General features: G+C 50.5%; 5 protein-coding genes across 5 annotated transcripts; 2 read left to right on the top strand and 3 right to left on the bottom strand.

Moving 5' to 3' along the window:
- Positions 1–9: 9 nt before the first annotated feature.
- On the bottom strand, positions 10–1,956 carry LOC132255521 (actin-related protein 8). Its single transcript, XM_059751599.1, has 3 exons — positions 1,822–1,956; positions 1,599–1,766; positions 10–1,541 (listed from the first exon to the last, which is right to left on the bottom strand). The coding sequence occupies exons 1-3, from the start codon at positions 1,954–1,956 to the stop codon at positions 57–59; spliced, it is 1,788 nt and encodes a 595-aa protein (XP_059607582.1). The 3' UTR covers positions 10–56.
- Positions 1,957–2,013: 57 nt separating this feature from the next.
- On the top strand, positions 2,014–3,149 carry LOC132255530 (sperm-associated antigen 7). The gene is made up of 3 exons (XM_059751612.1): positions 2,014–2,124; positions 2,186–2,339; positions 2,402–3,149. The coding sequence occupies exons 1-3, from the start codon at positions 2,046–2,048 to the stop codon at positions 2,844–2,846; spliced, it is 678 nt and encodes a 225-aa protein (XP_059607595.1). The 5' UTR covers positions 2,014–2,045; the 3' UTR covers positions 2,847–3,149.
- Positions 3,150–3,152: 3 nt separating this feature from the next.
- On the bottom strand, positions 3,153–5,249 carry LOC132257715 (mediator of DNA damage checkpoint protein 1-like). The gene is made up of 2 exons (XM_059754739.1): positions 5,058–5,249; positions 3,153–4,939 (listed from the first exon to the last, which is right to left on the bottom strand). The coding sequence occupies exon 2, from the start codon at positions 4,774–4,776 to the stop codon at positions 3,160–3,162; it is 1,617 nt and encodes a 538-aa protein (XP_059610722.1). The 5' UTR covers positions 4,777–4,939; positions 5,058–5,249; the 3' UTR covers positions 3,153–3,159.
- Positions 5,250–5,507: 258 nt separating this feature from the next.
- Positions 5,508–6,581, top strand: LOC132260893 (26S proteasome non-ATPase regulatory subunit 8). Its single transcript, XM_059759288.1, has 3 exons — positions 5,508–5,681; positions 5,772–5,947; positions 6,012–6,581. Exons 1-3 carry the CDS (start codon positions 5,589–5,591, stop codon positions 6,523–6,525), a joined length of 783 nt encoding a protein of 260 aa, XP_059615271.1. The 5' UTR covers positions 5,508–5,588; the 3' UTR covers positions 6,526–6,581.
- Positions 6,531–22,665, bottom strand: LOC132257708 (probable E3 ubiquitin-protein ligase HERC2). The gene is made up of 9 exons (XM_059754727.1): positions 21,510–22,665; positions 18,871–21,090; positions 18,479–18,806; positions 11,829–18,420; positions 11,568–11,768; positions 8,616–11,510; positions 8,104–8,555; positions 7,575–8,043; positions 6,531–7,513 (listed from the first exon to the last, which is right to left on the bottom strand). Exons 1-9 carry the CDS (start codon positions 22,663–22,665, stop codon positions 7,358–7,360), a joined length of 14,469 nt encoding a protein of 4,822 aa, XP_059610710.1. The 3' UTR covers positions 6,531–7,357.
- Positions 22,666–22,895: the final 230 nt, after the last annotated feature.

The raw sequence follows: 22,895 nt of genomic DNA, 5'->3' as shown, positions 1-22,895 counted from the left end.
GGAGCCAGCTGACTTTTCGATAGGTTTATATGCTCTTCCAAAAAGACACATCATTTTCACCACACAAAGGGCGCTTTCTCGCGCAGGATTCTCAGCCCGTGCTTGCGCCACTCCTGGGCAGTGATCCACAGCTCAGAGGCGCTCTCGAGGCACGATAGGACGGACGCTCCCTTCCACGCAGTCATGGCGGGGTCCATGTCCTTCGGGCTGGTGACGATGTCCAGTTGCTCAGAGCGATAGAGGTAGGGAATTTGGAGAGCCACGCGATTCTGGAGCCACTTGCCGATTCCTTGGAATTTCATACCGCCGCCCACGACGAGAATGCAGCCGTACATCTTCCTCTTGAGCTCCTCATTGGGACACCTCTCGATGCTCTGCAGCACAGCCTGATCCAACCCAATGATTTGACCTCCTGGCACCACAAATTCCCTCTCCACCTGCTTGCTGTTGTCCTTCTCCTCGTCCACCACGATCTCCTCATCAGGATTCTCAGTGTGCAGGAATTCCGGGGCGGATTGCTCGAGCTGCTCTTTGGCTCCGCGTCGGCTCGTTTCCTTCAAGTACTCAGCATCGAAGCAATCTTCCGGATCAGACTGCTTAGTCCAGGGAATTTGCGTTCTGGCCAACTTCGTGGGTCCCGTGAGATTCAGGAGTTCAGTGTGGAAGAGACTCAGCGGCGCCACAATCGCCTCATCGCCCACCTGAAGTGTAAATCTCTGTCCTGCGTGCTTCCCAGGCTGAATCACGTCAAAGTGCTTCTCCTCCGAACCGCAAATGTCCAGGTTCACGTGACAAAATTCTTCCTTCAGTCTCTTCAGCAGTACAGCATCCTGGGGCAGAGTGTCCTTGCAGGTCTTGTAGGGAAAGGCGCACTTCTGCAGCAGCCAGAAGAATGTCTGAGTCACGTCTCCGCCTCCATATTCCAGACGAACACGCGTATTGGGATGAGATATTGCGTCCTCGACGCAGGACACCGAAGTCTTCTGGTCACCAACGTCCACGACGCACGCATATCCCAAGCCGGCCCCAAAAGTGGCCGCCACGTGATCCTGGACGAGGAAGCAGCTTCCGAAGCCCATTCGACAGAGCAGTAGAGTCACGAGCTCGCGCAAGTAGGCTCTGTTGTAGATGTCCGGGATGACTAGGACAGCTCTGTAGGCCGACAAGTCGGCCAGCTTGATCTCCATGGTGGCGGAGAGTACGTGCTCCCAGATGGCCTGGAGATCAGTCATGACGGAAGACAGAGAGCCACCGAGACCACTGTGGACGTTCAACTCGCCGCGTTTCATGGGGAAGTGCAGGTTGAAGTTACCACTGGGATCGAGATTGAGCACATTGTCGCCGAATATGGTGTCCCAGAGAGGCTCATGCCAGGATGGCGGCGTTTCCGACAGACTCTCCGGCGCAGAGCGTCGATTGAAGGCGGAAATTTGTTGCGGTGGTGTTGCATATCTCCTTCTGCCGTCGGACTGGAGACAAGATTGAAGTGTGTGGGACACGGCGAGTCGACAATCTTCTAGCTCCTGGAGTAGTTCCTTGGTCTGGAAACAGACAATTTCCATGAAGAGAAGCGAAAAGAAATGCTACTAATTTTTCACCTTTGGCACGGTCTTCGGGAGGATAGGATCATGATGACTCGTTCCTCCTGACTTCCTCTTCCTCGCCACAGCATGAAGAGTCCGGTGGGGATTTAGATCCGACGCTCTGCCCATCCGCAAGTTGAGTGACCCCGGATGAATGACGATAATCATCTGAGCTTGGTTTTGCTGTAAGATTCCAATAGTTTGCATTTACTCTTCCTTTATTCTCACCCATAATTACTTCTGAACTCTCCATTGTGTCCCTGTTCATCCGCAAGACCGGGTTTTCACGGGAAATCAAGTAATTTTTCAGGAAAACCCGGCAAAACAAACAAAATATAACCGCACAAGTTTGACAAGTTCGCTTGGCATTCATAACCTCAAAGTGGTGCAAAGAGAAAAACAAAGAGATTTTTCGTGAAAAACTCGCACAAATTTGCAGGAAAAATCTCTGTGGGGGGCGAAATGGATCTTTTGGGATCTATTTTGGCTGGCATGGACCAACCTCCGTCCGTGAGCAACAAGGATAAGGAGATGCTGAAGAGTGAGTGTGCGCTTTGGGGCGCTTTTGGGATGGCAAAGTAAAATTTGTGGGGCACTTTCAGAGCAAAAGGAGCAGGAGGAGAAACTGATGACTCAGAACAAGAATGAGCTGAACAAATTCCGCACATATGTGGAGCAGCGCGTGGAGAGATTCATGAAGGACAACCGCAAGCACATCCAGTTCCCTCCGGCCGACAAGGTGTACCGGAGTGTCGTGTGAGTGCATAATTGATGGGGGCGCATGGGCACATGCTAATGGGTTTGTTTGCTATTTGTAGGCACGATGTGGCCGACATCGCCGGGCTGATTGGCATGAGCTTCGGCCAGGAGGGCGTGGATCGATACATAGTCGTGTACAAGAAAGAGTACTCACCGACAGAGGATGAGATTGCGGCGCGCCGGAATGGCGAGGAGTGGAACACGCAGGTGGAAGAAGAGTACAAGAAGCGCCGGGAGGACGAGGAGAAGGCAGAGGAGGAACGAGCCAAGCTTCCCGGCGAGGATCCCACACCAAAGTCCAACTACAAGGAAAAGTACGTCCACTTGATTGGCGAGAAGGCGGCTCTGGAGGCCGCCAAGAAGACAGAGACAAACAAGTCTTATGGCTTCGTGCCCAGCGAGAACAAGAAGGATCAACGCTCCATCGAGCAAACTTTGTCGGACATCCAGGCAAAGAAAAGACTGAAGACCAGCCACCAGCCGTCCGGGGAGGCGGACAAGTAGAGCCATAGCGGGAGAGATGGCGAGGAGTCTTACTAATTAATGATTTATTTAAAATAATGAAAGTAATGCGTGTGAAAATCCAAATATTTTCTCGATTAACTATATAATTCCGTCGTCGTCCCAGGAGTGAAGTTGTCCTCGCTGCGGAGAAGTGTGGCCAGGGCGCGACTTTCTTGTACAACTGGCTTTGTAGGTAAAAGAAGAAAAAGAGGTTTCCAAAAATCCAGGGTGAGGGAGAAGCATTGCGGGCTGAGCGGGGTGTCGTCCCGGATTATATACATCTTCGAGGGATGGCCAGCGTCCTCGCCTCTTGTTATAACACCACCGTCACCTGCTCCACGCACGAATTCTTCAAGCTCACGTCGTCCACAATCTGCAGCAGTGTCTGGATGTCTGCGGCCGTAGTGAGACTCTCGGGCGCCCCCACGAGCGTCACCTCGTTTCCCTCGATCTCGATGATGAGTTCCGTCGCCTTGAAGTTTACCGAGCGATCCCTCTTGGCCGCCTCTGCAGTCGATCGCCGCTGGAAGGCGATGCTCGTGGGCGTCTCGGAGCCCTTCTGCGTGGTGACGCTGTGACTCCACGTCTCCGATGGCAGCCGAATGTCCTCCACCTGCTCCGCCAGCTCCTTCAGTGTGATGCCCAGGCTCACCTTCGCCGCCACATCCGGCGGCTGCTCTGCCGGCAGCTGCACCACATGCCACGTCTCGAAGCACGTAATCTCGCGCTTCTGCCGCATTCCTGGCATAGCCACAGGCTTTAGCGGCGGCTTTGGGATGCCCTTGAGCAACATCTGCGTCTTCGCCCCTCCCGCCAGCGCGGGCCTCTGCACGCCGGGTAGCGGACGCAGCGGCACCAGTCCTGCAGGACGCACCGGCGGCTTCCGGGCGGGAGAGGAGGCCATCAGAGCGTCCTTGAGCGCTCTCTTGGGCTTGTCTGCTTCCAACTGCCGCGTCAGGTCGATCACCGGGCACCTGGACGCCAGCGGGGGCATCTTCTTGGCTTCCGGGAAGCGCGGCACACTGTTGATCTTGCCATTGTTGTTGAGCTGGCGATTAATCGGCGACACCTTGGGTGCAACTTTCGACCCCACTGGCGACAGCTTGGGCGCCACCTTGGCCGGCTGACTCAGGATCTTGGAACTGTAGAGCGGCCGAGCGCCCTTGGGCATTTCTGGCGGGCACTTGCGAACTCGCTTGGGTTCATCCAGCACCACGTCGTGCTTCTTATTGAGAATCTCCGACACATCCACTATTTTCACGTTCTCTCGCGTCCCGGCCACGTCCACGATCTCTGCCTTGGCCGACGTCACTGCCTTAGTGGCCGCGGCTGGTCTCTTCTCCGCCGAGCGGATCGGCTGCTGCGGCTTGGCCGGCGTCGTGGGAATATTCAGCTTCTCCACGAGCGCCTTGATACGCTTCTTCGCAAAATTATCCACCTTCGTCACTACCGGATGCTCTGGCTCCTCCTCGCGCTTCCTCTTCGGTGGTCCAGCTGAGTCTGGCGTCTGCTGCTTGGTCGCCCGCTCCGGGAGACGGCGCTGCGGTGTCTCCTTCTTCTCCTGCGGTTTGCTCTGCGGTGTGCTCCTCTTGGTGGGCTCCGGAGTCTGCACAGCGGGCTTCTTGGGACGCCCGCGTTTCCTGGTGCCCATCTTCGGCGTCTCTTCCTCATCCTCCTCGGAGAGCGGAACGAGCTCCTCGCTTGTCTCAGACTTGGCTGGTGTGGTTGAACGACTGCTGTCTCCAGTCACGACCCTGGACGACGAGAAGGGCACGATGACGTCGTTGGAGTACTTCGGGTTCGGCTTGGGCGTCCTCCGTGATCGCGTCAGTGTGAGCGATAGATTTTCACTCTCCTCCTCGGGCTCCTTCGCCTTCGATTTGGGAGTGTCTTTCGTCTGGGTGACGGCACTTTTCCGTGGTCGACCCATTTCGCTGTCCTCCAATCGCAACTGATGCCTCACTCAAATTGTCCCAGAAAAGCTTCAACAGAAGGCTATTTTTGCCCGTGTCTCGCTGCCTGCTTCCCAGTGTCTATGCTCGTCCCCACGCACAATGGGACACCATCGCAAGCCTCTTTAACGCGATTCACACCTGAAAAGGAGCATTCGTGAGAGGAAAAGTCAGCATTTGGCACTATTCATGATGCTGCGGGCAAAGGGGTCGCAGAAGTATTTTCGCCACTACGTGAAAGTTCCCGCGCAGAATTTACCTTGTCCAGCAATCACTCTGCTCTCAGCGAAAACTCAGCAACACACTGACAAAACACCTTCTCGCGATGATGGGGCACTTTTCCAATGTCCTTTTTAGTTTTTTCACGTAGAATTCACCACGTATTTGTGAGAAAAATACAATTGAACCAACGCTAGCAACTATCAAAATAGTAAAATGGCGTCAATCGTTTGACAATGCAGTTGGCAACACGGGCGGCCATGTTTTCAGAAACCCGTTCCGGAGCGTCGCTTCGGCTCACAACATTCCATGAGCAGTGGGATACCACAGAAAATCGTGAAATCACTGAGAATAGATCAAATTTCCGAGATTTTCGATAAAGCACTGTTATTTTGCTGAAAAGTGATGAAATTCCGAGTTAAATAAAAAATGTGAATCCGAGACGCACACCTTTTCCGGATTGTGTGTTTCGGAGTTGCTCAATTTGCCCAGTGGTAAGGTTGGCATCCCTGGCATAGGTTGTCATTTCATCTGGTGTTCGCTTTTGTTATTCTCGGTATTTCCTGTGAAAATGCCCTTTCAATTGCACAAGGAGCTGAAGGAAGAGTGGCAGAAGCCTGCAAAGAACTTGAAGAAGATCGGAGGTCTGCTGGACCAGCTGAAAGTGAGTGTTTTGATAAAAGTGCACATCATCCAACCCGAACATAACCTCAAGGAAGATGACTTGTTCTACTGAATTGTTTTGCTTTTCCAGTTGGCACTGACCAAATTGGTTTTCCTGCCGACCAGCAATAACAGTGCCTCTCAGAATGAATTGCTCGTGGCGCGAGAGATTCTGGAAATTGGGGCGGAGTACAGTGTCGCCGTGAAGGACATTGTGGCGTTTGAGCGCTACATGTCGCAACTGAAGTGCTACTATTATGACTACAAGTGAGAATCCTGGCCGCAATTGCTTCTTGATAGTCGTACTAAGATGATGGGTTTATCCTTGCAGGAATCTCATCGCGGATTCGCCCAATAAATACCAGCTGCTGGGACTCAATCTCCTATTTCTGCTCTCGCAAAATCGCGTGGCGGAGTTCCACACAGAATTGGAGCTCCTGCCGGCTGACATAATCCACTCGAACAAGTTCATCCGCCATCCGCTGGCTCTGGAGCAGTACTTCATGGAGGGCAGCTACAATAAAATCTTCCAGGCAAAGGGCAACGTTCCCGCGGAGAGCTACAACTTCTTCATGGACATCTTGCTGGACACCGTGCGGGATGAGATCGGGTCGTGTCTGGAGCAGGCGTATGAGAAAATCTCCCTCACAGAGGCGTCGAAGAGACTCAACCTGAAGACAAAGGAGCAGGTGAAAACGTTCGGCGGTAAGAAGGGATGGAAGCTGGGCGGAGACAATTTCTACCACTTCGCCAACGAAGCGCCCAAGCCCAAGGAGCCAATTCCATCCGTCGAACTGGCCGAGCAGGCCATCATCTATGCCAAGGAGCTGGAAATGATTGTCTAGTTGAGTGAATCCATAAATCATTTATTTGATAATATAATTCTCTTATCCTCCACAAAGTCAGAGATTTAATACATATAGAAAAAAGCCAGTGATTCTGCCCTTTGTTCCATTGGAGACAATCCAAAAATACCTGTGATTTTGTGTGTGTGGCGCAAAGGAGAGAGCAAGGAGGGTTAAATTGTGGTGCTTCTTGGTTCGTCCATCAAATACAGACATCAATATACTTTTTTTTCGTGAATACACTTCTAGACAGTTAAATTCACTCACAACTCCCAGAAAAAAAACATCATCCCTTGGACATGAATATTTCTTTTGATTACTTCTTTCCTCACTCGTTATCTTAAGCTCTTCTTAATAATAACTTCAATCTTCTGTCTTAAATTCATTATGCTGTTTATGCCATAACTTCATCAATTCTGCTGTGACGCAAAGTGGCAAAATTTAGCTGCTAAATCTAAACTATGCCTAACTGGGCATTTCTATCTGGCTGTGGTGCTTCTATGTAGGAAAAGGAATATCAGCAAAGTTAATGTCTAGTGTAATCTTTTTTTCTTTCAATTGAAAATGACCTCTCTTTGGTAGTCATCTTCGAGGAACTCTAACACAAATTACCGTTCTTCAGTTAAAATGCAAGATCATTCCGCAGGAAAAGTTAAATTGCTCGGAATGTTCCACTGGATAGAGGAAATATGACTATCGGAATTGAGGAAAACTGCCCTCACTTGTTGTCTACCGGGTCGTAGAGAAGATGAGGAAGAGGTTTCTGTCTAACTAAAAACCGAAAATCACATGAGACTAGAAGTTTTCTACAGGATGAAAAATAATTTAGTCGCTAATTGAAGAAATTGTGACTTGTCACAGATTCTATGTCACTATCCTCACTGCCTGTCGTCTCCGTGGGCTCCCCAATTGCAACACGCGCGTACTCATCGGAGTCTATGCTCTTGCAGAAGTGAATAGCATACTTCAGTTTCTCCTGCAGCACAGCCTGGAAGAAATAGCATCGAGAGTTAGCAGTAATCCCGCATAAACGCACTGCATTCACTCACTTTGCATGTGTATCGGGGCATTTTCAGAAGGAAGAAACACGTGTAGCTCTCGGGGAGGAAGTGATCAGGTGGATTGTACTTGTCCAGCACCTGGAGAACAAAGTCCCTGCCACGGAAGTCAGCAATTGTCCGCGGCAGACGTGTTCTGCCCCACACGAAGCGCAGGAAGAGGGAGCGCTCCTGATTGCTGAACTCCTCCATTACTTCCCAGAACCACGTGACGAGATTCGAAGTGGGCTCCACACCCTTGTAAGATGCCACAGACTTCAGGAGACCCAGCGGGATGTCGGGACTACCGCAGACCATGGCTTGGAGTTCAGAGGCAGAGAAGAGAGAGAGCAGTGGCACGGGAATCACCTTGGACATGCCGTCGCGAACTGCCTTGACTTGCTCATCAAACTCATGGAGACGATAATTCAGTGCCAATTTGATGTACTCATGACGATTCTGAGGAGTTATCTTGGTGAATCTGCAAAAGGTATTGGATTAGAATAGATTTAGATTCAGAAGATGGATCAGCAACTCAAACCTCGTGGAGAGAGAAATCTCATGACCCTTCGCCGAAGGTGTGCCAAATGGAAGTTCAAGTGTGTCAAAGACTTTGGGATCATCATCCATGTCGCGAATGCACAGCAATCCAGCCACATAGTCTCTATCGATCTCCGTCAAGTCCGCCGGCCGGAGGATCTCTCCTGAGAGTTGCCTCCAAACTGGCTCTGCCAGATTCAGACTCAGTGGCGAACCAGTTCTCACGGCGATCCCCATGAGCACACCGAGGAAGCGGAACATGTTCATCTGCAGCACCGTCGCCAGGGTGGGATCAAGGAGGAAACAGTCACGATTGGCACCAGCTTCACCGCGACCATTGGGTGTTTGGATGAGAAGAGGCACGCTGCCATTCTGCAACTCATCGCACATCTCAGCAATGGATTCGCTGTATCCACCGCCACAATCATCCACACTCTCTCCGACGAATTTCACCTGAAAAGGTACATTCAGCTTAATCACAGACATTCAAATGCGAGTTAAATTGATTCTCACCTTCCACACTCGATGAGGCAGTGACAGGGCTTCTTGCGTCAGAAGCGGCAGTTTGTGCACCATCTGACCAAAGACACTCTTCATGCCATCCACGCCAGCTAATCCGCCGCCACACTTCATGCGCGATCTCTTCACCTGAATCCGATTCAGCTCTATCACTGGACCGTGCTGCTTGTCCCTGACCATCGTGGTCTGTATAACTTTCCTGAACGCTGCTTCTTTGATGCTGTACACCAGGAGATCCTTGAGGCTGCTCAGCGACAGTTCTCCACTGATTGGCAACATGGCCAGACAAGGACAGATCAGCTCTGAGAAGTGATGCAGCAGCACGAGTCGCGCATGGAGGGCGTCTGGCGGGAGATCGCGACAGAGATCATACTCTAGCGGTGGCAGTGGAGGCGGACGACAGCCCTCGTTAAGTTGTGATGTCGACAGAGCCAGTGTGTGGGCAGATCCGCAAGTCACCTTCACAATGTGCTTTCCCTGGAGCGCCGTCACGAGTCTCGGCCGTGGAATTGCACTCACAGTTCCATCGCCCAGCTGTCCCTCATCATTGTCACCCCACGTGAACACCTCGCCTTGATCACTGCAGGCGACACAGTGCAGCGATCCCGTGGCTATTGAGATGATCTTCTTACCCTGCAAAGTGGCGATCTTCTTCGGTCTCCTCACGTGATCCACCGAGCCATGGCCCAGCCGATGGTAGTCACCCTTTCCCCAAGTGTACACCGCTCCAGATCGCGTCAGAGCCACCGAGAACTGGGATCCGCACTCCACCTTGATCACTCCCAATCCAGCGAGAACCTCAATCTTCGTTGGAACCTTGCATCCATCACTGCCGCCACGACCCAGCTTTCCATAATCTCCATCACCCCAGCTCCACACGTTGTCATCATCCGTGATGCAGAGCGTCTGGGCATCTCCGGAGCCACAGGCAATGTCAATGGCTCGATAGCCCAGCAAAGCCTCAACCATCTTTGGCCGGGTCTGATCTTCAGAGTCACCCAATCCTAGACGTCCATAGCGTCCTTTTCCCCACGTCAGCACGAGTCCCTGGGAAGTGATGCAAGCCGAGTGAGCACTTCCACACGCAATATCCACCACTCCAACACCAGACAGTGCCTCAATGAGCTTCGGGCGATCGTAGCTCAAGCGATTGCCATGGCCCAGCTTGCCATCCTCGCCCTCTCCCCAGGAGTACACCTCGCCATCAGACGTGAGCGCGAGGCAGTGTTTCCCACCAGAATTCACAGCCACTTTCTTCACGAACACATGCTGCAGAGACTCCACAAGAGTGGGAGTCGATACAGATTCCGATCCACCGATGCCCAGACGTCCACCAGCTCCGTATCCCGTCGCGAAGAGCTTCCCATCTGCCGTCACAGCGTACAGCGTCTGCTCGCCTCCCGCCAATTGGACGGGGCGTAGAAGACTCAGGGCCTCACACGGAGTGGGTGTCTTTATCCTGCCGCCCTCAAGTCCACCCAATTGACCACGGTGATTGTGACCCCATCCGTAGATCGTGCTGGCACCACCCCAAGACAATGCCCAGTCCTCAGGCCGTCGGTTAAGCCACTGCAGCAGTTGACTGTCATGCTGCGGCTTGAACACACTATGATCCTCATGCAGATACTGTTCGGCCCCCATCGAGAGACTCTTCTCTATCTCTAGCGGCACACACGGTGGCGTAGGCGACACCGAATCGATGTACTGTATATTGACGCTGCCCGAGAGGCTGCTTGCAGAGCTGACCGAGAGCAGAGATGTTGACGTTCCACTGGGCGGATTGGGATTCATCTCAGCCAGCTTCTTCCTAATTTCCAGGCAGAATTGCTGCGGCAGTACAGTGCGACGAATGAGCGCTTGAGCCACTCGAACAGCTGTACAATAGCGTCTGAACCATGACCACTTGTGCGAGTCTCCCTGCGGCAGATTGCAATCCAATTGCATGTCGCACGCTAGCTCCGCCAGGGTCTTAAAGTACTCAGAGTGCATCAGGTGGATTCCTCCCCTCACTTGTGGCTCCTCATACTCGTACTGACGCAACAAGCCAGGTATGAGTGGTGTCAAGATGCCACTTATGGTGGCATCGTAGTACGACTTTGGAGCCGACTTGGAAGTTAGTACTTCGTGAAGTTTCTTTAGCGCCCAGATGCGCTGGACACACGTGAGAGTACTCAGCTGAGCACAGGACGCCAAAGCTGCTGTCAATCTCAGGAATACCCCAGAGATTTGCACACACAACCGTGAATCAAGAAGTGCCATCACGAGATCCATTGAGGGCTGTGAGAGAACAGCGCGATCTGAGCACAGTTCTTGCAGAAAAGACGATGGCATGATGGCGTGCACCCAGAATCTCCATCCCCATCCATTCACTGAACTGTCGCTGATGAACTTCCATCGCATCTCATCGCCTGGAATGCGAATCTCTGGCGCCCACTGAGGATACTCTCGACCCGATCGCGTGGCCACCACTCGACAGAAGCCATCCATGATCACCAGAGGATCATTTCTCTTCTCCGTGGAGCACTGGCTATCGAACTCAATCCTGAGAGCTTCAGCTCCAGGAATTTTTACGTGTCCGACAAGAGTGACATCGTCGATATAAGGGTGGCATGTCTCCTGGACAACGGGTTTTGGAATCTTCCCTAGGCAGTGGCGCGAAGTGCAGAGATCCTCAAGTTCTGTGATACACGTCTCCAGGAGCATTGATCCAATGACTGGACTGTTGGCGCCAAGAGTGATAAGAGTACTTGCGATAGTTTCCGACGTGTTGGCACTGCCACATCGACCGGCGACACTCAGCTTAAGCAACTCCACCAGGCTCTTGGCTTCCGGCTCCCCAAGAAGGCATGTTATATCATCCAACTCGAGTGTATTAGCCTCGTGAACCATCTGCAAACATACTCAAGTTAGTCAATGTGTGATTATTGTAGAATGTTGGGATCTTACTTCATCTTGATGAGTCATTGTTGCTGCCATCACGGACATAGCGCTCGCTGACATCTTTGAATGCTTCTGCGTGGCATTACAGCTAGAGATGGATCCAGACTGAGACATTGATCCTGTGAGAGTCTGAAAAGCACTCAATGGACCACTTTGGAGATTCACATTCGCCAGAACGAGATCGTTATCAGGTGAGACATCAGGCGCCTGAAAATATTCACATTCAATTAATTCTACCTACAAGAATCACACAACAAGAGAACTCACGTTAACCAGTTCAGCAGGAGCTTCACCTCCTCCATGTGCTATTGTCTCTTGCTCTATGATGCTCTCCTGAATAGTTGTCTGCACTGCTGGTGACTCCACAATCTCCTTCGGTGCTTCCTCGCAGCTTTCCACCAGAGACTTCTCCGTGTTCACCATAATTGTTTGACTGTGGCTCGTGAGAGCGGCAATGATGGCCTGCCTGGCCTGAAGAATACTCATTGAGTTCAGGATGTAATTGAGAGCCATTTGCCGGGCGCCAAGACTTTCAATGGAAAGGACAATCTCTGAGAGGGATTTTCTTGATTGTGACTTGGATGTCGTTGAATTAGTCAGCTGCGCCTCAGAGTCGTAAATGCCCAAACTATTGCTGCCTAGAGGATCCTTGTTCACCCCGAATGCAATGGGTTCCTTTTTGTCCTCTTCAGCTGGACTTTGGGGCAGACACCAGGCCACTGAGTGTGAACTCCCGCAAGCAACTCGATTCACAAACACTCCCTCCAGTCCAACCACTGAATATGGCTTCTTATTCACCGTTGTGTTTCCTGATCCTTGCTGTCCATGATCATTGTCACCCCAAGCAAACACTTGCCCGGTTTCCGTCACAGCGAGACAGTGAAGAGCACCAACAGCCACATGGATGACTTTCTTCCCACGCAGACCCTGAATTGGAGTCGGCTTTCGCACATGCTGATCTGATCCGTGGCCTAAGCGGAAGTAGTCGCCCTTGCCCCAGGTCCACACTTCACCATTGGACGTGAGGGCGAGACTAAACTGAGCTCCACACTCAATCTGGACCACTCCTACGCCATTGAGACGTTCAATTTGCTGTGGCAGCGAACAACCTTCCGATCCACCGCGTCCTAGTTTCCCAAAGTCACCATCACCCCAGGAAAACACTAGTCCTTCCTCAGTCAGAGCCAGAGTCTGGGCATCCCGACTGCCGCAAGCCACCTGCACGACTCGATGGCCCAAGAGAGCAATCACTTGTTTGGGCTTCAATTGAGTGCTGTTGTCACCATGTCCCAGGCGTCCATATTCGCCCAATCCCCAAGTGTAGAGCTCTCCTGAACTGGTGATGGCGGCACTATGACTCGATCCGCATGCCACATCTCGGATTCTTTTGGATCGCAGAGCCTCAATTAGCTTAGGTTTATCCAGAGTCATTCGATTTCCATGTCCTAGTTTGCCATCTTCACCTTCGCCAAAGGAGAATATCTTGCCATCCAGAGTCAAAGCTAAGGCGTGCTTTCCACCCGAATGCACTGCGACCTTCTTCACGACATACTGACTGAGGACGGGAATTTGTCGTGGTGTGGATACATTGCAATTGTGACCCAATCCAAGGCGTCCGTTCGTGCCTTCGCCACAAGCATACACCTTTCCATCTTGTGACACAACGAAGAGGGATTTTGATCCGCCAGAAATGTGAATGGGATTGAGTTGACTGAGAGCCGGTGAAAACGTGGGCACCTTCACTTTGGATCCCTTGAGTCCACCCAACTGCTCCTTGTCGTTCAGACCCCAAACAAGTGCTTTGCACTGAAACTGATCACGACAATTGTTGTCTTCAGGTGGGCTTGTATAGGAATTTGAACTATTATCACTGGTCCCAATGTCGTACTCCGACGCTAGGAAGGATGCATTGAGGAGCATCAAGTCCAAATCAGTCTGCTGCTTCTGTCCGATGATGTTGATGGAGTGAACTTTGCATTGGATCCCATTGTTGCGGCACTGCTTGATGACGATCTCAACAAAAGCATAGAATTGCTTGACTCCAGTCAGAAGAGGTACAACGGTGTCCGTCACTTTCACGCTCACCCAACTCAGATCTTTCAGTCCGGCCACAGTGTCGCCCACGCGAACCACCACGAGTGAGGGCATGTGAGAGTGATCGGCGGAACTCACCGTGATCGATAGTGAGTGTATCAGCATCTTATCGTGCATTTCCAAACGGATCCAGTGTTTCCCACCTTGCGCTCCTGTGCTCTGCCAGCAGTTCGATGACTTGTCCAGCAGATGCTTCGCCGTGGACTCATTGGACGATACTGTTAGAGATTTTATGCATTTGCTCCAGTCATCGGTGAGTTCATCTTCATTTCCGCCCAAGAAGTTATGCTGACTCGGTTCAGCCTGAGTTATCTCCAAGTCACTCACCAGCCCAGTCCACTGGAAATTACCGGGAAACTCTACACTCACTTCACGTCCATTCACTGCCCACACAGTGCCCACCGTTCCCTTGGGCAACACCTTACTCTTAGTCCTCGCGAAGGGCACCGAGATGGCTCTCTTGAGGCACACATTGGTGCCAATGGTGATCTGCTGAGGAGTTGATGGTGTTCCCTGAGCTGGAGTTGGAGTTTCCTTTGGTGGTGGCGGAGCCATAAGCTCCAAATGAAGAAATGCCACCCAATAAGTGCATCCGTGCATCATCCAGTCCACCTGAACATTGAGATCGTGAAGACCTTCCGCATCTACCTTCAACACAGTCCCAATGTCTCCCACTCTGATCTCCTCGAAATCCTTAACACATCTCACAGTCATGCCTGGACAGACATGTCCTCGCACATAAATAGCGTACTGATCAGCTGTCTTGAAGTCCTCTCTCAAGGCATACCTCACAGGAGCATCTTGAGTTGTCGAAGACCAATCTTGAGTGTCCGAAACTGCACTCTCTGTATCCGATTCATTGTTCACCGCCAGATAGTCCATCGATGCTGCTCCCTCAGTTGCTACATTGCTGCTCGCGGAGTCATGTTCAAAAAGCCAAAGAACCACTTGATCGGCTGTTGGTGGAACATCGGATTTTGCAGTAAGTTGGCTAATGGCAAACTCTATAGCTCGCCTTGACAGTCCCATCTCCATTATCTGCTGCACCAGAGCTGATGGAGGATTTCTTCGGGCGATGGAGTTATCCTCATTAGCGGCATCATTGTACAGAGGCACGCCGTGGATGAGAGTTGTCTGGACAGGAGGTGGAAAATTCCTCAAGACACTTGATCCCGTCATTTGCGCATGGAGATTGCTGGCCAGCATTTGGGATATACTGAGGGCAGCCAGATAGAGTTCGTTGTAACTGTAGCAGGCCTTCAAAGGACTCGGTTGAGTGGCTCTCATGAGAATATTCTGAATTAGAAGTTCATCTTCAGGTTTCTCCTCCGTCTCCAATGGTTCCCCACTCGAATTCTGATCATTCCCGTCATCACTCAGACTGTCATCGGATGAGCAACGACTCAATCCACAGGTTCTTTGCTTCAGAATCTTCCTCAGTGTGCACTGATTCTTGAACAGTACGTTTGTGGCACAGAGACTGGCCAATTGAACTTGCTGGGATCTCAGAAGGCAGATGTCTATCTTTCCGCTGGCAGTGTATCGTCTCTCTCCAGGACCGTAGATTAGCATTGCCCAAGAATTCACGAGCATCTCATTTGTTGGCAAACGAGATAGATTAAACATCGGCACTTCCAGAGAATCCTTCACACTCGACAAGGAGAGTTTCTTGATATCTCCACTGACATGAAGAGAAATCACTGCCTTGCCTTTGCTGGTAAATCGCGTTATTGTTCCCAAACTCCCTTCAATATTGATATGAGAACCCAGTCTTGGCCGAGGATCGTATCCTCCAATTAAACTGAGAGCGCCCACAATATGAATTTTCTCATCATCAATGTCCTCTTCTGTATTATCTTGTGTGAACAAATCCGCTGCGATGCACAGCTTCTCAGAGAGAAACTCATTTATAGTTCCATTCCATGCGGGAACCGTGTGAATTCTCCTTAATAAGAGAATGATCTCTTCAGCAATTGTTCCCGAGTACGACGAAGAGACAAGAACTCGTGACTTCAAATCAGCCGGATTCTGAATCAGTGAACTGTCGTTGGAGCACAGGACAATTGTCTTTCCAAGACAACTGAAGAGTTTCTCAATCAGTGGCATCATTCGATCTTGATTTAATGTGGTCCAATTCACCAAAGTCGCCTGAAGCAGTCGCAGACTTTGAATTTTTCTGTAAATGTCTGTTTCCTTGTCATTTGGCGAATCAAGAATATCAATGTGAAGATTAAGCCATGGCTCTGAAGTCAGATACTGTGTCAATTCCTTCGATGATGAAATAGCTCTGAGGAATCCCAAGGTGGTCCAGTGCTCAAAGCCGAGATTCTGAAAGCCCGTCTTTGCTGACAACACTGCTCTGAACATCGAAGCCAGCCCAAAGACTGCACTCCTCTGCATCCTATCACCGTGCTGACCAACGCCCACAGAGAAGATCTGAAGCATTTTCAGGCAGCTGTGGCGCAGGAGTTTTGTGGGATGAGAATCTCCGCTCAGAATAATTTCATTCAGAAGATCTTCCTTCTCAGAATCAGAGTCCGGAGACACAATATTCGACAGGCTGTCGGCTAGTCGCAAATCATACTGACCTTCCTTTCCCATTCTGTACGAATTTGTGGCGCCTGTGTCCCATTCCACCCTCACCCAGCCATCTTCTCCCAGTTCACTGATAATTCTTCCCTCGCCAGGCGTTGGACCATCTTGATCGCCCCACTTCCAGTCAGATCCACGGACGATTCTCGTGCCAATCTTCATGAGTTTCGCCATCTCTGGTCCCGTGAGATTGGCTCTGGAGGTCTTTTGCTTCAATATAGTGTCCTCATACACGACACTCAGCTCAGTTCCACTCCTGATGGTTGTTACATCGCCACCCATTTGGCGCAGGAGTCCCAAAATACAGCCCAGAATGCCAGAATTGATGAGGAAACTCAATTCATTGGCTCCCAAGTCTTTCGCCATTATTCCAAAGACACTCAGAAGAAATCTCGCTCTAGAGAGTTTCTTGAGGAAGACATAAGTGCCGAGATTTGAATTGTCCTTCTCTCCATGATGCTTCTGCTTTCCATAGATTTGTTCCTGACTCACAAACTTCTGAATCTCTCCAATTGCCCATTCCATGATTTTCGCATGAGTGAGAATCAGGTCAGCTTTCTGATACGCCGTAATCAAGTTGAGGTCATCGAGAACATTGCCAAAGAACACTTGTTCCGGCTTCCCGAGAAACAGACCCAGAAATCCATTCAGCATATTGTACTGCACAGCATCGAGGAGTTCAGTGTGCTTGAGGATCTCACTGAACATCTCAAGGCCTTGCTTCCTCATTTGATATCGTTGCACTTGACAGAACATTGCCCTCCTCAGGGTCTCCACATCACAAATGTCTTGTGTGACAAACTCCACAATCTGACTCACCACATTCTCACTGGCGGGATTCGCTTTGGCATTCTGAATGCTCTTCTCACTCAACTTCGCTATCACATTACTGATAAACTGCTCAGCCGACTCGCAGTCTTCCTTGCGCCTCATGAAGTTGCTGTTATTCTCATTCGTGGGCGTCTTGGCCTCATCCACATTCGATGTCTTCTTCTCTGATCGCAGATCTTCCGTCACATCCACGAGATTCTCATGGGAAACATTTCTATTTTCCGGTGTGAGTATCGCATCGAGATTCTCAGAACTTCCCTTTTCCACATTCTCCGGCGTACTGATCTTAATGGCCGTATGTTGACTCTGGATAGTAACATTGAGAATATCTTCCGGTTTTGCACATTCAAGTTGCTTCTTGGCAATCCGCATTTCATTAATTATCCGATGAACAACACTCTTGAATCGTGGTTGCTTGTGAAGGATGCACAAACGATTAAGAGCTGATTGTTCTGTGCTTACGGCTGGCCGCACTTCATACAGAAGAAACCGGCATTTGTCCAGAATTGGTGCACACACTTCCTTGTAGCTTCTATTGAGTTGCTGTCGAGTTCTTATCAATGCCCACTTTGTCTGGTTGACAATCTTTATGATTTCAGCAACAGGCTTTGGCGGTTTACCCGTCAAAGTCACACCACTCAATTCACAGTCAACCACAGCAAGGACCAAGGGTCCTAGACTTTGATGACGGAAGAGTACGGCAGTGAGAAGTCGCTCAAATTCCTGAATAGGATGCTCTGGTGGATAATCTTGGTGCCAAATGAGATTGTTCTCCTTGCAGTACCTCTCGGAAATGGTAATCCAAGCTGATACCAGTGGATCAGTCATGCGAGATTCTCCCAGACCAGTCAGGAGTGAGTCAACTCTCTGGTTAATTCGTGACAGAGGCCAGCAGTTGAGCTCTGGCATCTCCTGCAGTGGAATCTGATTGGAGGATTCTGTTGGAGTGCTTCCAGCTGTCGAAGCACTACTCCTTGCTTCGCCCTTCTCCTCATCGAAGGGATTTGCTGGCTGCAGCACTTGAAGACCTCCACTCAGAATCGCACTATTGAGCAAGGACTTGCAGTGTGTCTCAGCCGGTTGCTGAGCAATTCCCAGCTGCAGTAGTCCACTTCGCAGCCCCAGTAGATACGCCAACGTGCGCTGGGTATTAAAGTGTGTCACGTAAGGGACACGATTTTGTGGCACTTTCTCATCACAATCACTTAAGCCATACTTGCCCACCCTCAGGTGAGTCGTGATGTGTTCCAAGGCACTCCTGTGCTGTACTAAATTCATCTCATTACTCACATCTTTGCCCACGCCCTGTCTCAAAAAATCGCTTGTGCTCGGATTCTCATTCCTGTAAGAAATTTCATGTAAGACATGGACGTCTGATAGGGAACATCAACAATACTCACTCATATCCCTCAATGTTGCAAACAAATCCATTCATTACAAGCCATTGACCTCCAGAGAGATTGTGATTCTCAAGATCTGTCTTGCGAATCACTGGAGACTCCTCAGGTGCAGGAACTGAGGGTTGTTTCTGAGCACCTCGACAAAGAATTGCTGGCCAACCCATGTCATCAGCATCCTGAATTTCATTCTCGCATATTACGCGATTCAAATTGTCCAGGGCAGTGAGGAGAGGTGTGAAGACTTTTATCCACTCAAATGACGTGAGAATCAGAGAGCAATCTTTATGAATTAGCACCAAACCGATGATGAGCTCATACAGAAGTGTATCTGTAAAATTAATAAGTGAGATAAGCATCAAATATTGGCAAAGTTATTACAAAAAAAGACTCACCGGAGATGTCAGCCTTCAATACATCTGCCACTCCTTCGGACTTCTGTAGAGACACCTCATAAGCCTTGTGGATGGTAGCTAAGGAGAACTTCACTACGTTGTAAATGTACTTTGCAAGAAGTCCCTCAGCTCCCTGAATATCCTCCAGCTTAGACCGGTGAATTCTCGAAAGGAGAAGCCTTTGGAAGCGATGCAGCAAATCCAAACTAGGTGACGGATGTTCTGTGAAGGAGATAGGATTCTCTTCTGCAGACTTTGAATACTGTCCTGATAACAGTTGATTCAATCTCGCTTGCGTGAGTGCCGAATTGTTCCTCAGTAGCTGCTTGATGAGATGCAACAGTGGCAGATTGTGGCTATTCGATGTGTCCTCAGGTTCACAATTGATCACTTGATTAAGAGCCGTCTGGAGACCACCCTCGGCCATGAGGGAGCCCACGAGAAGGTCTGTCATAAAGCGATGTCCCGCTGTAGAAATATTGTTGTCCACACCACTCGGCAACAGGGCAGACAGCGTCTGAGCTCGTTCCGACGCCGTTGGCAGCAGAACACTCCATCCAATTTGCAGGGTTGATTGAGCTGTATCTTGGATAGTCTTGAGAATCACAGGACCGCCAGCGAGGCTCAGTATGCGCGTCTTCAGACTGCTCAACAGACGAGAACCTTCACCGAGACCGACACTCTTGGGCAACACATTGTTCACAATCACAGCATTCAACTGAAGTCGCAAGAGATTGAGACATGCCACAGCGATGCACTCAGACTCCTGATTCGGTGGGTAGCGAAGCTCACTGGATGTTGCAGCGCCCATAACGATGCCCAACAACTGATCCAAGAGACGGAAGGTGTGCTCAGCCAGATCTACCACGAACGGGATCCGCATAGGAAGTCCCAGCATTGAGGAGTGACAGAAGACAATGCTGTACGCTGCTCCACAGGCCATACCCGAGAGTCTCATGGTGGCAGGTGTGGTGAGAATAGGGGTGGCAATTATGGGGTCTCGGCATATTGAAGAGGGACAAACTTGCTGATAATCATTCCTTCCCCATCCGAAGAGTTCTCCAGAAGCCGCCAGTGCGAGACAGTGCGCCGATCCCACGGCAATATCTACAATTCCGCGTCCCTGAAGACCCTCCACTAGTCGCGGAATGTTGCTGTGATTGGCTCCAGGTCCATGGCCAAGCCTTCCACCATTCCCATTCCCCCAAGTGTACACTGAGCCATCTTCAGTCAGAGCAACACTGAACTGGGCGCCCGAAAACACTCGAACAACCTTCGAGAGGGACTCCACAAGCGTAGGAGTGTGACAGTCATTGCTGGATCCCGTTCCGAGTTTTCCGTAGTCTCCATCACCCCAGGCATAGACGGATCCCATGTCAGTGACACACAGAGTGTGCGCATCTCCTGTTCCCAGAGCCACATCTCTCACTCTCTGGCCAATCAGACAAGTAACCAGGGTGGGCATCAACTTGTCCTCCGACGTGTCATGTCCGAGACGTCGATATGTGCCTCTGCCCCAAGTATACAGCTCTCCACTAGCTGAAATTGCTGCACTGTAAGTTGTGCCACAGTGAATGCTAACAACGGGCTTGTCCGTGAAGTAGGAAATCCTCGTGGGATTCTCTCTCGGTTGACTGTCACCATGTCCCAGGCGACCTCCTTCGCCACTGCCCCACGAATACACTTGCTGTTCTGCATTCAGTGCCAAGTAGTGGCATCCCTCGCAGTGAGATGCCACTTTCATCACTGGCACCGTGCCAAAGCCGTCAACAAGTTGCGGATTGACCGTCTCACTGGCCGAGGTGGCATTTATCGCGAACACCTCACCTTTCGTGGTGAGAATGTGAATTGTGCCCTCACTGCACACGATCTGGGCTATAGATAAATCCATGGGGAGATCGAGGATGGTGGCTGAGTACTGCTGACCCATGACACACGTGCCCTGATTCACACACAAGTCCCGCGAGTATCCATAGTTGTCACAGTTAAGCGACAGCCAACCGAGCGTAAACACTTGCTGAGTTTGAGTCGATGACGAGGCTAATGAAGTGCAGGACTTCGTCATGAAGTTTCCAGTCACGAGATGAGGCTTAGCCAAGCGATCCAGATGACTGATAATCACCACGGCGGCCTGCTTCAGATCAATCAAATCAGAATCCGACTCTGGCAGGGTCAAGAAACGCAGGAAGGACTCTGTTGGATTAGTTGAGTTGTTCTCTCCTGGAAAAAACATCAAAAGAAAGCAATATTAGTATGATTGATATTCTAAAAAATTAATTAATGTAACATTAATGAATAGCATGCTTCCCGTCGCATTCTTGTATTTGAAACCAATTCAGAAATTTCCTCCAAAACCAAATTCAATGGTGCATCAAATTGTGTCGATTTCAGGAAATTCCAGCGAAATGTGGGGCAAAGAGAAGACATAAACAGCAATTTCCTGTTCATTTTTCTGCATTTAACCGCACACAAAGCAATGCGCTGAGGAAAACACTTCAGGCCATTTGAACTTGTTTGGTTTCAGAGATCGTCCAGCCATTATGGTTATAAATAGAGTCACATGCTGTGCCATTGGCTGAAGATTCAGAGCGAAAGGGGTTCTCCATCAATCAATATGTATTAGGCAAAGGAATACTCACCAAGATGAGAGGATCCGTAATTTTGGTTGATCTTCTCGAATCTCTTAAGGATGGCTACGAGAGGAGCTCCATGGTTCTTTGGTAGTGCTCGATTGTCCTCGGTGTCCTTGTCTTTCTCCCAGAGATTGAGCAGAAGGAGCACGCCTTCAAGGGCTGAGCCGAGATTTCCCTTCTGAATGCCCAATTCCAGGAGCAAATTGAGGGCTGTGTGTCTATCCTCACGCGGGACGTTGCATCGTGTTCCCATGATGTCGCCCAGAACCACCTGGCGCAGGAATTTGATGGATCTCTCGAGAACCTCAATCCACAGCGGAGATATCTCGCCACTGTTGAAGAGAGACGCCTCAGGCAGGCCATGAAGCGACTCCAGAGCCTCAGTCAGAAGCTCACTGCACAGCTCAGTGTCCTCTCCGGAGCGCCAGGCACGCCGGAGAAAGGCGAAAGAGAAGTTGAGGGCTGCTCTGGTGCCCACTCGTGCCAGGCCGAGTCCCAGAACTGTCCGGTCAATCTCCAGACGGTTCGTCGTGTCCACACTGGCAAACTTCTGCAGCTTCAATTCGGCATTCTTTGGTGTGGCGCTGTCATTCTTCAGAGGCGGCTTCGTTCTGGCCAAGGCAATGAAGTAGCGATGGTAGATGAGAAGTCTCTGCCTCAGGTGGATGGCTGACAGGCAGCTCCCCGCCGCCTGCAAGGAGATCTCCCTCTGCTCATTCAGCAGCGACTTCCGGGCTGTGCACTTGCGCTCCTTGCTGGGAATCGAGTCCCAAAGCCAGGACTCAATGAGATTCTCTGAAGTGAATTGTCCGGAAAGTTGGTTGTCGGAGCAGAACTTCTTGGCCGCTGCCCCCGCGGCGTCAGCACTCAATCTCTGACAGGAATTGCATCCACAGGTGTTGGCCAGACAGAAGCCGGGGCAGCAGGAGCAGGACGTCTTCTCGACGCCGCAGAAAAACTTTCCCACGTCACTGACGTAAGCCATGTTTCCGGCGTCATTTTCCACACCCTTAAATGCTGTCTGACTGAGCTCATTGTCCTGCAGAAGGTGGTTGTAGAGCACCGCTGTGTCCTCTGTGCTTCGCAGGGCGCCAATGAGATCCACATTCAGCCACTTGGCGTCCAGACAAGGGAGCGCCCATAAATTACCACGAAAGCTCATTTTCAGTGCCACCCCCTCAAAGTCGCCATCTATTATGTGACGAAATCACCCCAAAAAACCCCGTTTCTCACTCAACTTCAGCATTCCCCCTGCCCTAAAGCACTCTTCTTGAGATTCGACACTGGTTTAACCCAATTGGAACACCTTTTCTCCCAATTTTCAGTCTTTAGAAAAGGACACGCACTTTTTCACGACAATTTTCACGCAGACACTTGGAATACACTGACGTT

The sequence above is a fragment of the Phlebotomus argentipes genome, unplaced genomic scaffold (assembly GCF_947086385.1).
Source record: "Phlebotomus argentipes unplaced genomic scaffold, Phlebotomus argentipes genome assembly contig_6, whole genome shotgun sequence".
Lineage (NCBI taxonomy): Eukaryota > Metazoa > Arthropoda > Insecta > Diptera > Psychodidae > Phlebotomus > Phlebotomus argentipes.
Note: the sequence above shows the minus strand (reverse complement) of the source record. Positions and strands in the feature narration are given on the sequence as shown.

What these genes read in the sequence shown, in the direction of transcription:
- LOC132255521 (XM_059751599.1), bottom strand. Translation starts at nt 1,956, where the DNA reads ATGAATGCCAAGCGAACTTGTCAAACTTGTGCGGTTATATTTTGTTTG. An exon ending in ACACAATGGAGAGTTCAGAA is followed by an intron (nt 1,767 to 1,821) that starts GTAATTATGGGT and finishes GGAATCTTACAG; the next exon opens with CAAAACCAAGCTCAGATGAT. An exon ending in TCCCGAAGACCGTGCCAAAG is followed by an intron (nt 1,542 to 1,598) that starts GTGAAAAATTAG and finishes GTCTGTTTCCAG; the next exon opens with ACCAAGGAACTACTCCAGGA.
- LOC132255530 (XM_059751612.1), top strand. Translation starts at nt 2,046, where the DNA reads ATGGATCTTTTGGGATCTATTTTGGCTGGCATGGACCAACCTCCGTCC. An exon ending in GGATAAGGAGATGCTGAAGA is followed by an intron (nt 2,125 to 2,185) that starts GTGAGTGTGCGC and finishes GGGCACTTTCAG; the next exon opens with AGCAAAAGGAGCAGGAGGAG. An exon ending in AAGGTGTACCGGAGTGTCGT is followed by an intron (nt 2,340 to 2,401) that starts GTGAGTGCATAA and finishes TGCTATTTGTAG; the next exon opens with GCACGATGTGGCCGACATCG.
- LOC132257715 (XM_059754739.1), bottom strand. Translation starts at nt 4,776, where the DNA reads ATGGGTCGACCACGGAAAAGTGCCGTCACCCAGACGAAAGACACTCCC.
- LOC132260893 (XM_059759288.1), top strand. Translation starts at nt 5,589, where the DNA reads ATGCCCTTTCAATTGCACAAGGAGCTGAAGGAAGAGTGGCAGAAGCCT. An exon ending in GTCTGCTGGACCAGCTGAAA is followed by an intron (nt 5,682 to 5,771) that starts GTGAGTGTTTTG and finishes TTGCTTTTCCAG; the next exon opens with TTGGCACTGACCAAATTGGT. An exon ending in TGCTACTATTATGACTACAA is followed by an intron (nt 5,948 to 6,011) that starts GTGAGAATCCTG and finishes TTATCCTTGCAG; the next exon opens with GAATCTCATCGCGGATTCGC.
- LOC132257708 (XM_059754727.1), bottom strand. Translation starts at nt 22,665, where the DNA reads ATGAGCTTTCGTGGTAATTTATGGGCGCTCCCTTGTCTGGACGCCAAG. An exon ending in TTACGGATCCTCTCATCTTG is followed by an intron (nt 21,091 to 21,509) that starts GTGAGTATTCCT and finishes TGTTTTTTCCAG; the next exon opens with GAGAGAACAACTCAACTAAT. An exon ending in GAGATTTCTCTCTCCACGAG is followed by an intron (nt 8,044 to 8,103) that starts GTTTGAGTTGCT and finishes TACCTTTTGCAG; the next exon opens with ATTCACCAAGATAACTCCTC.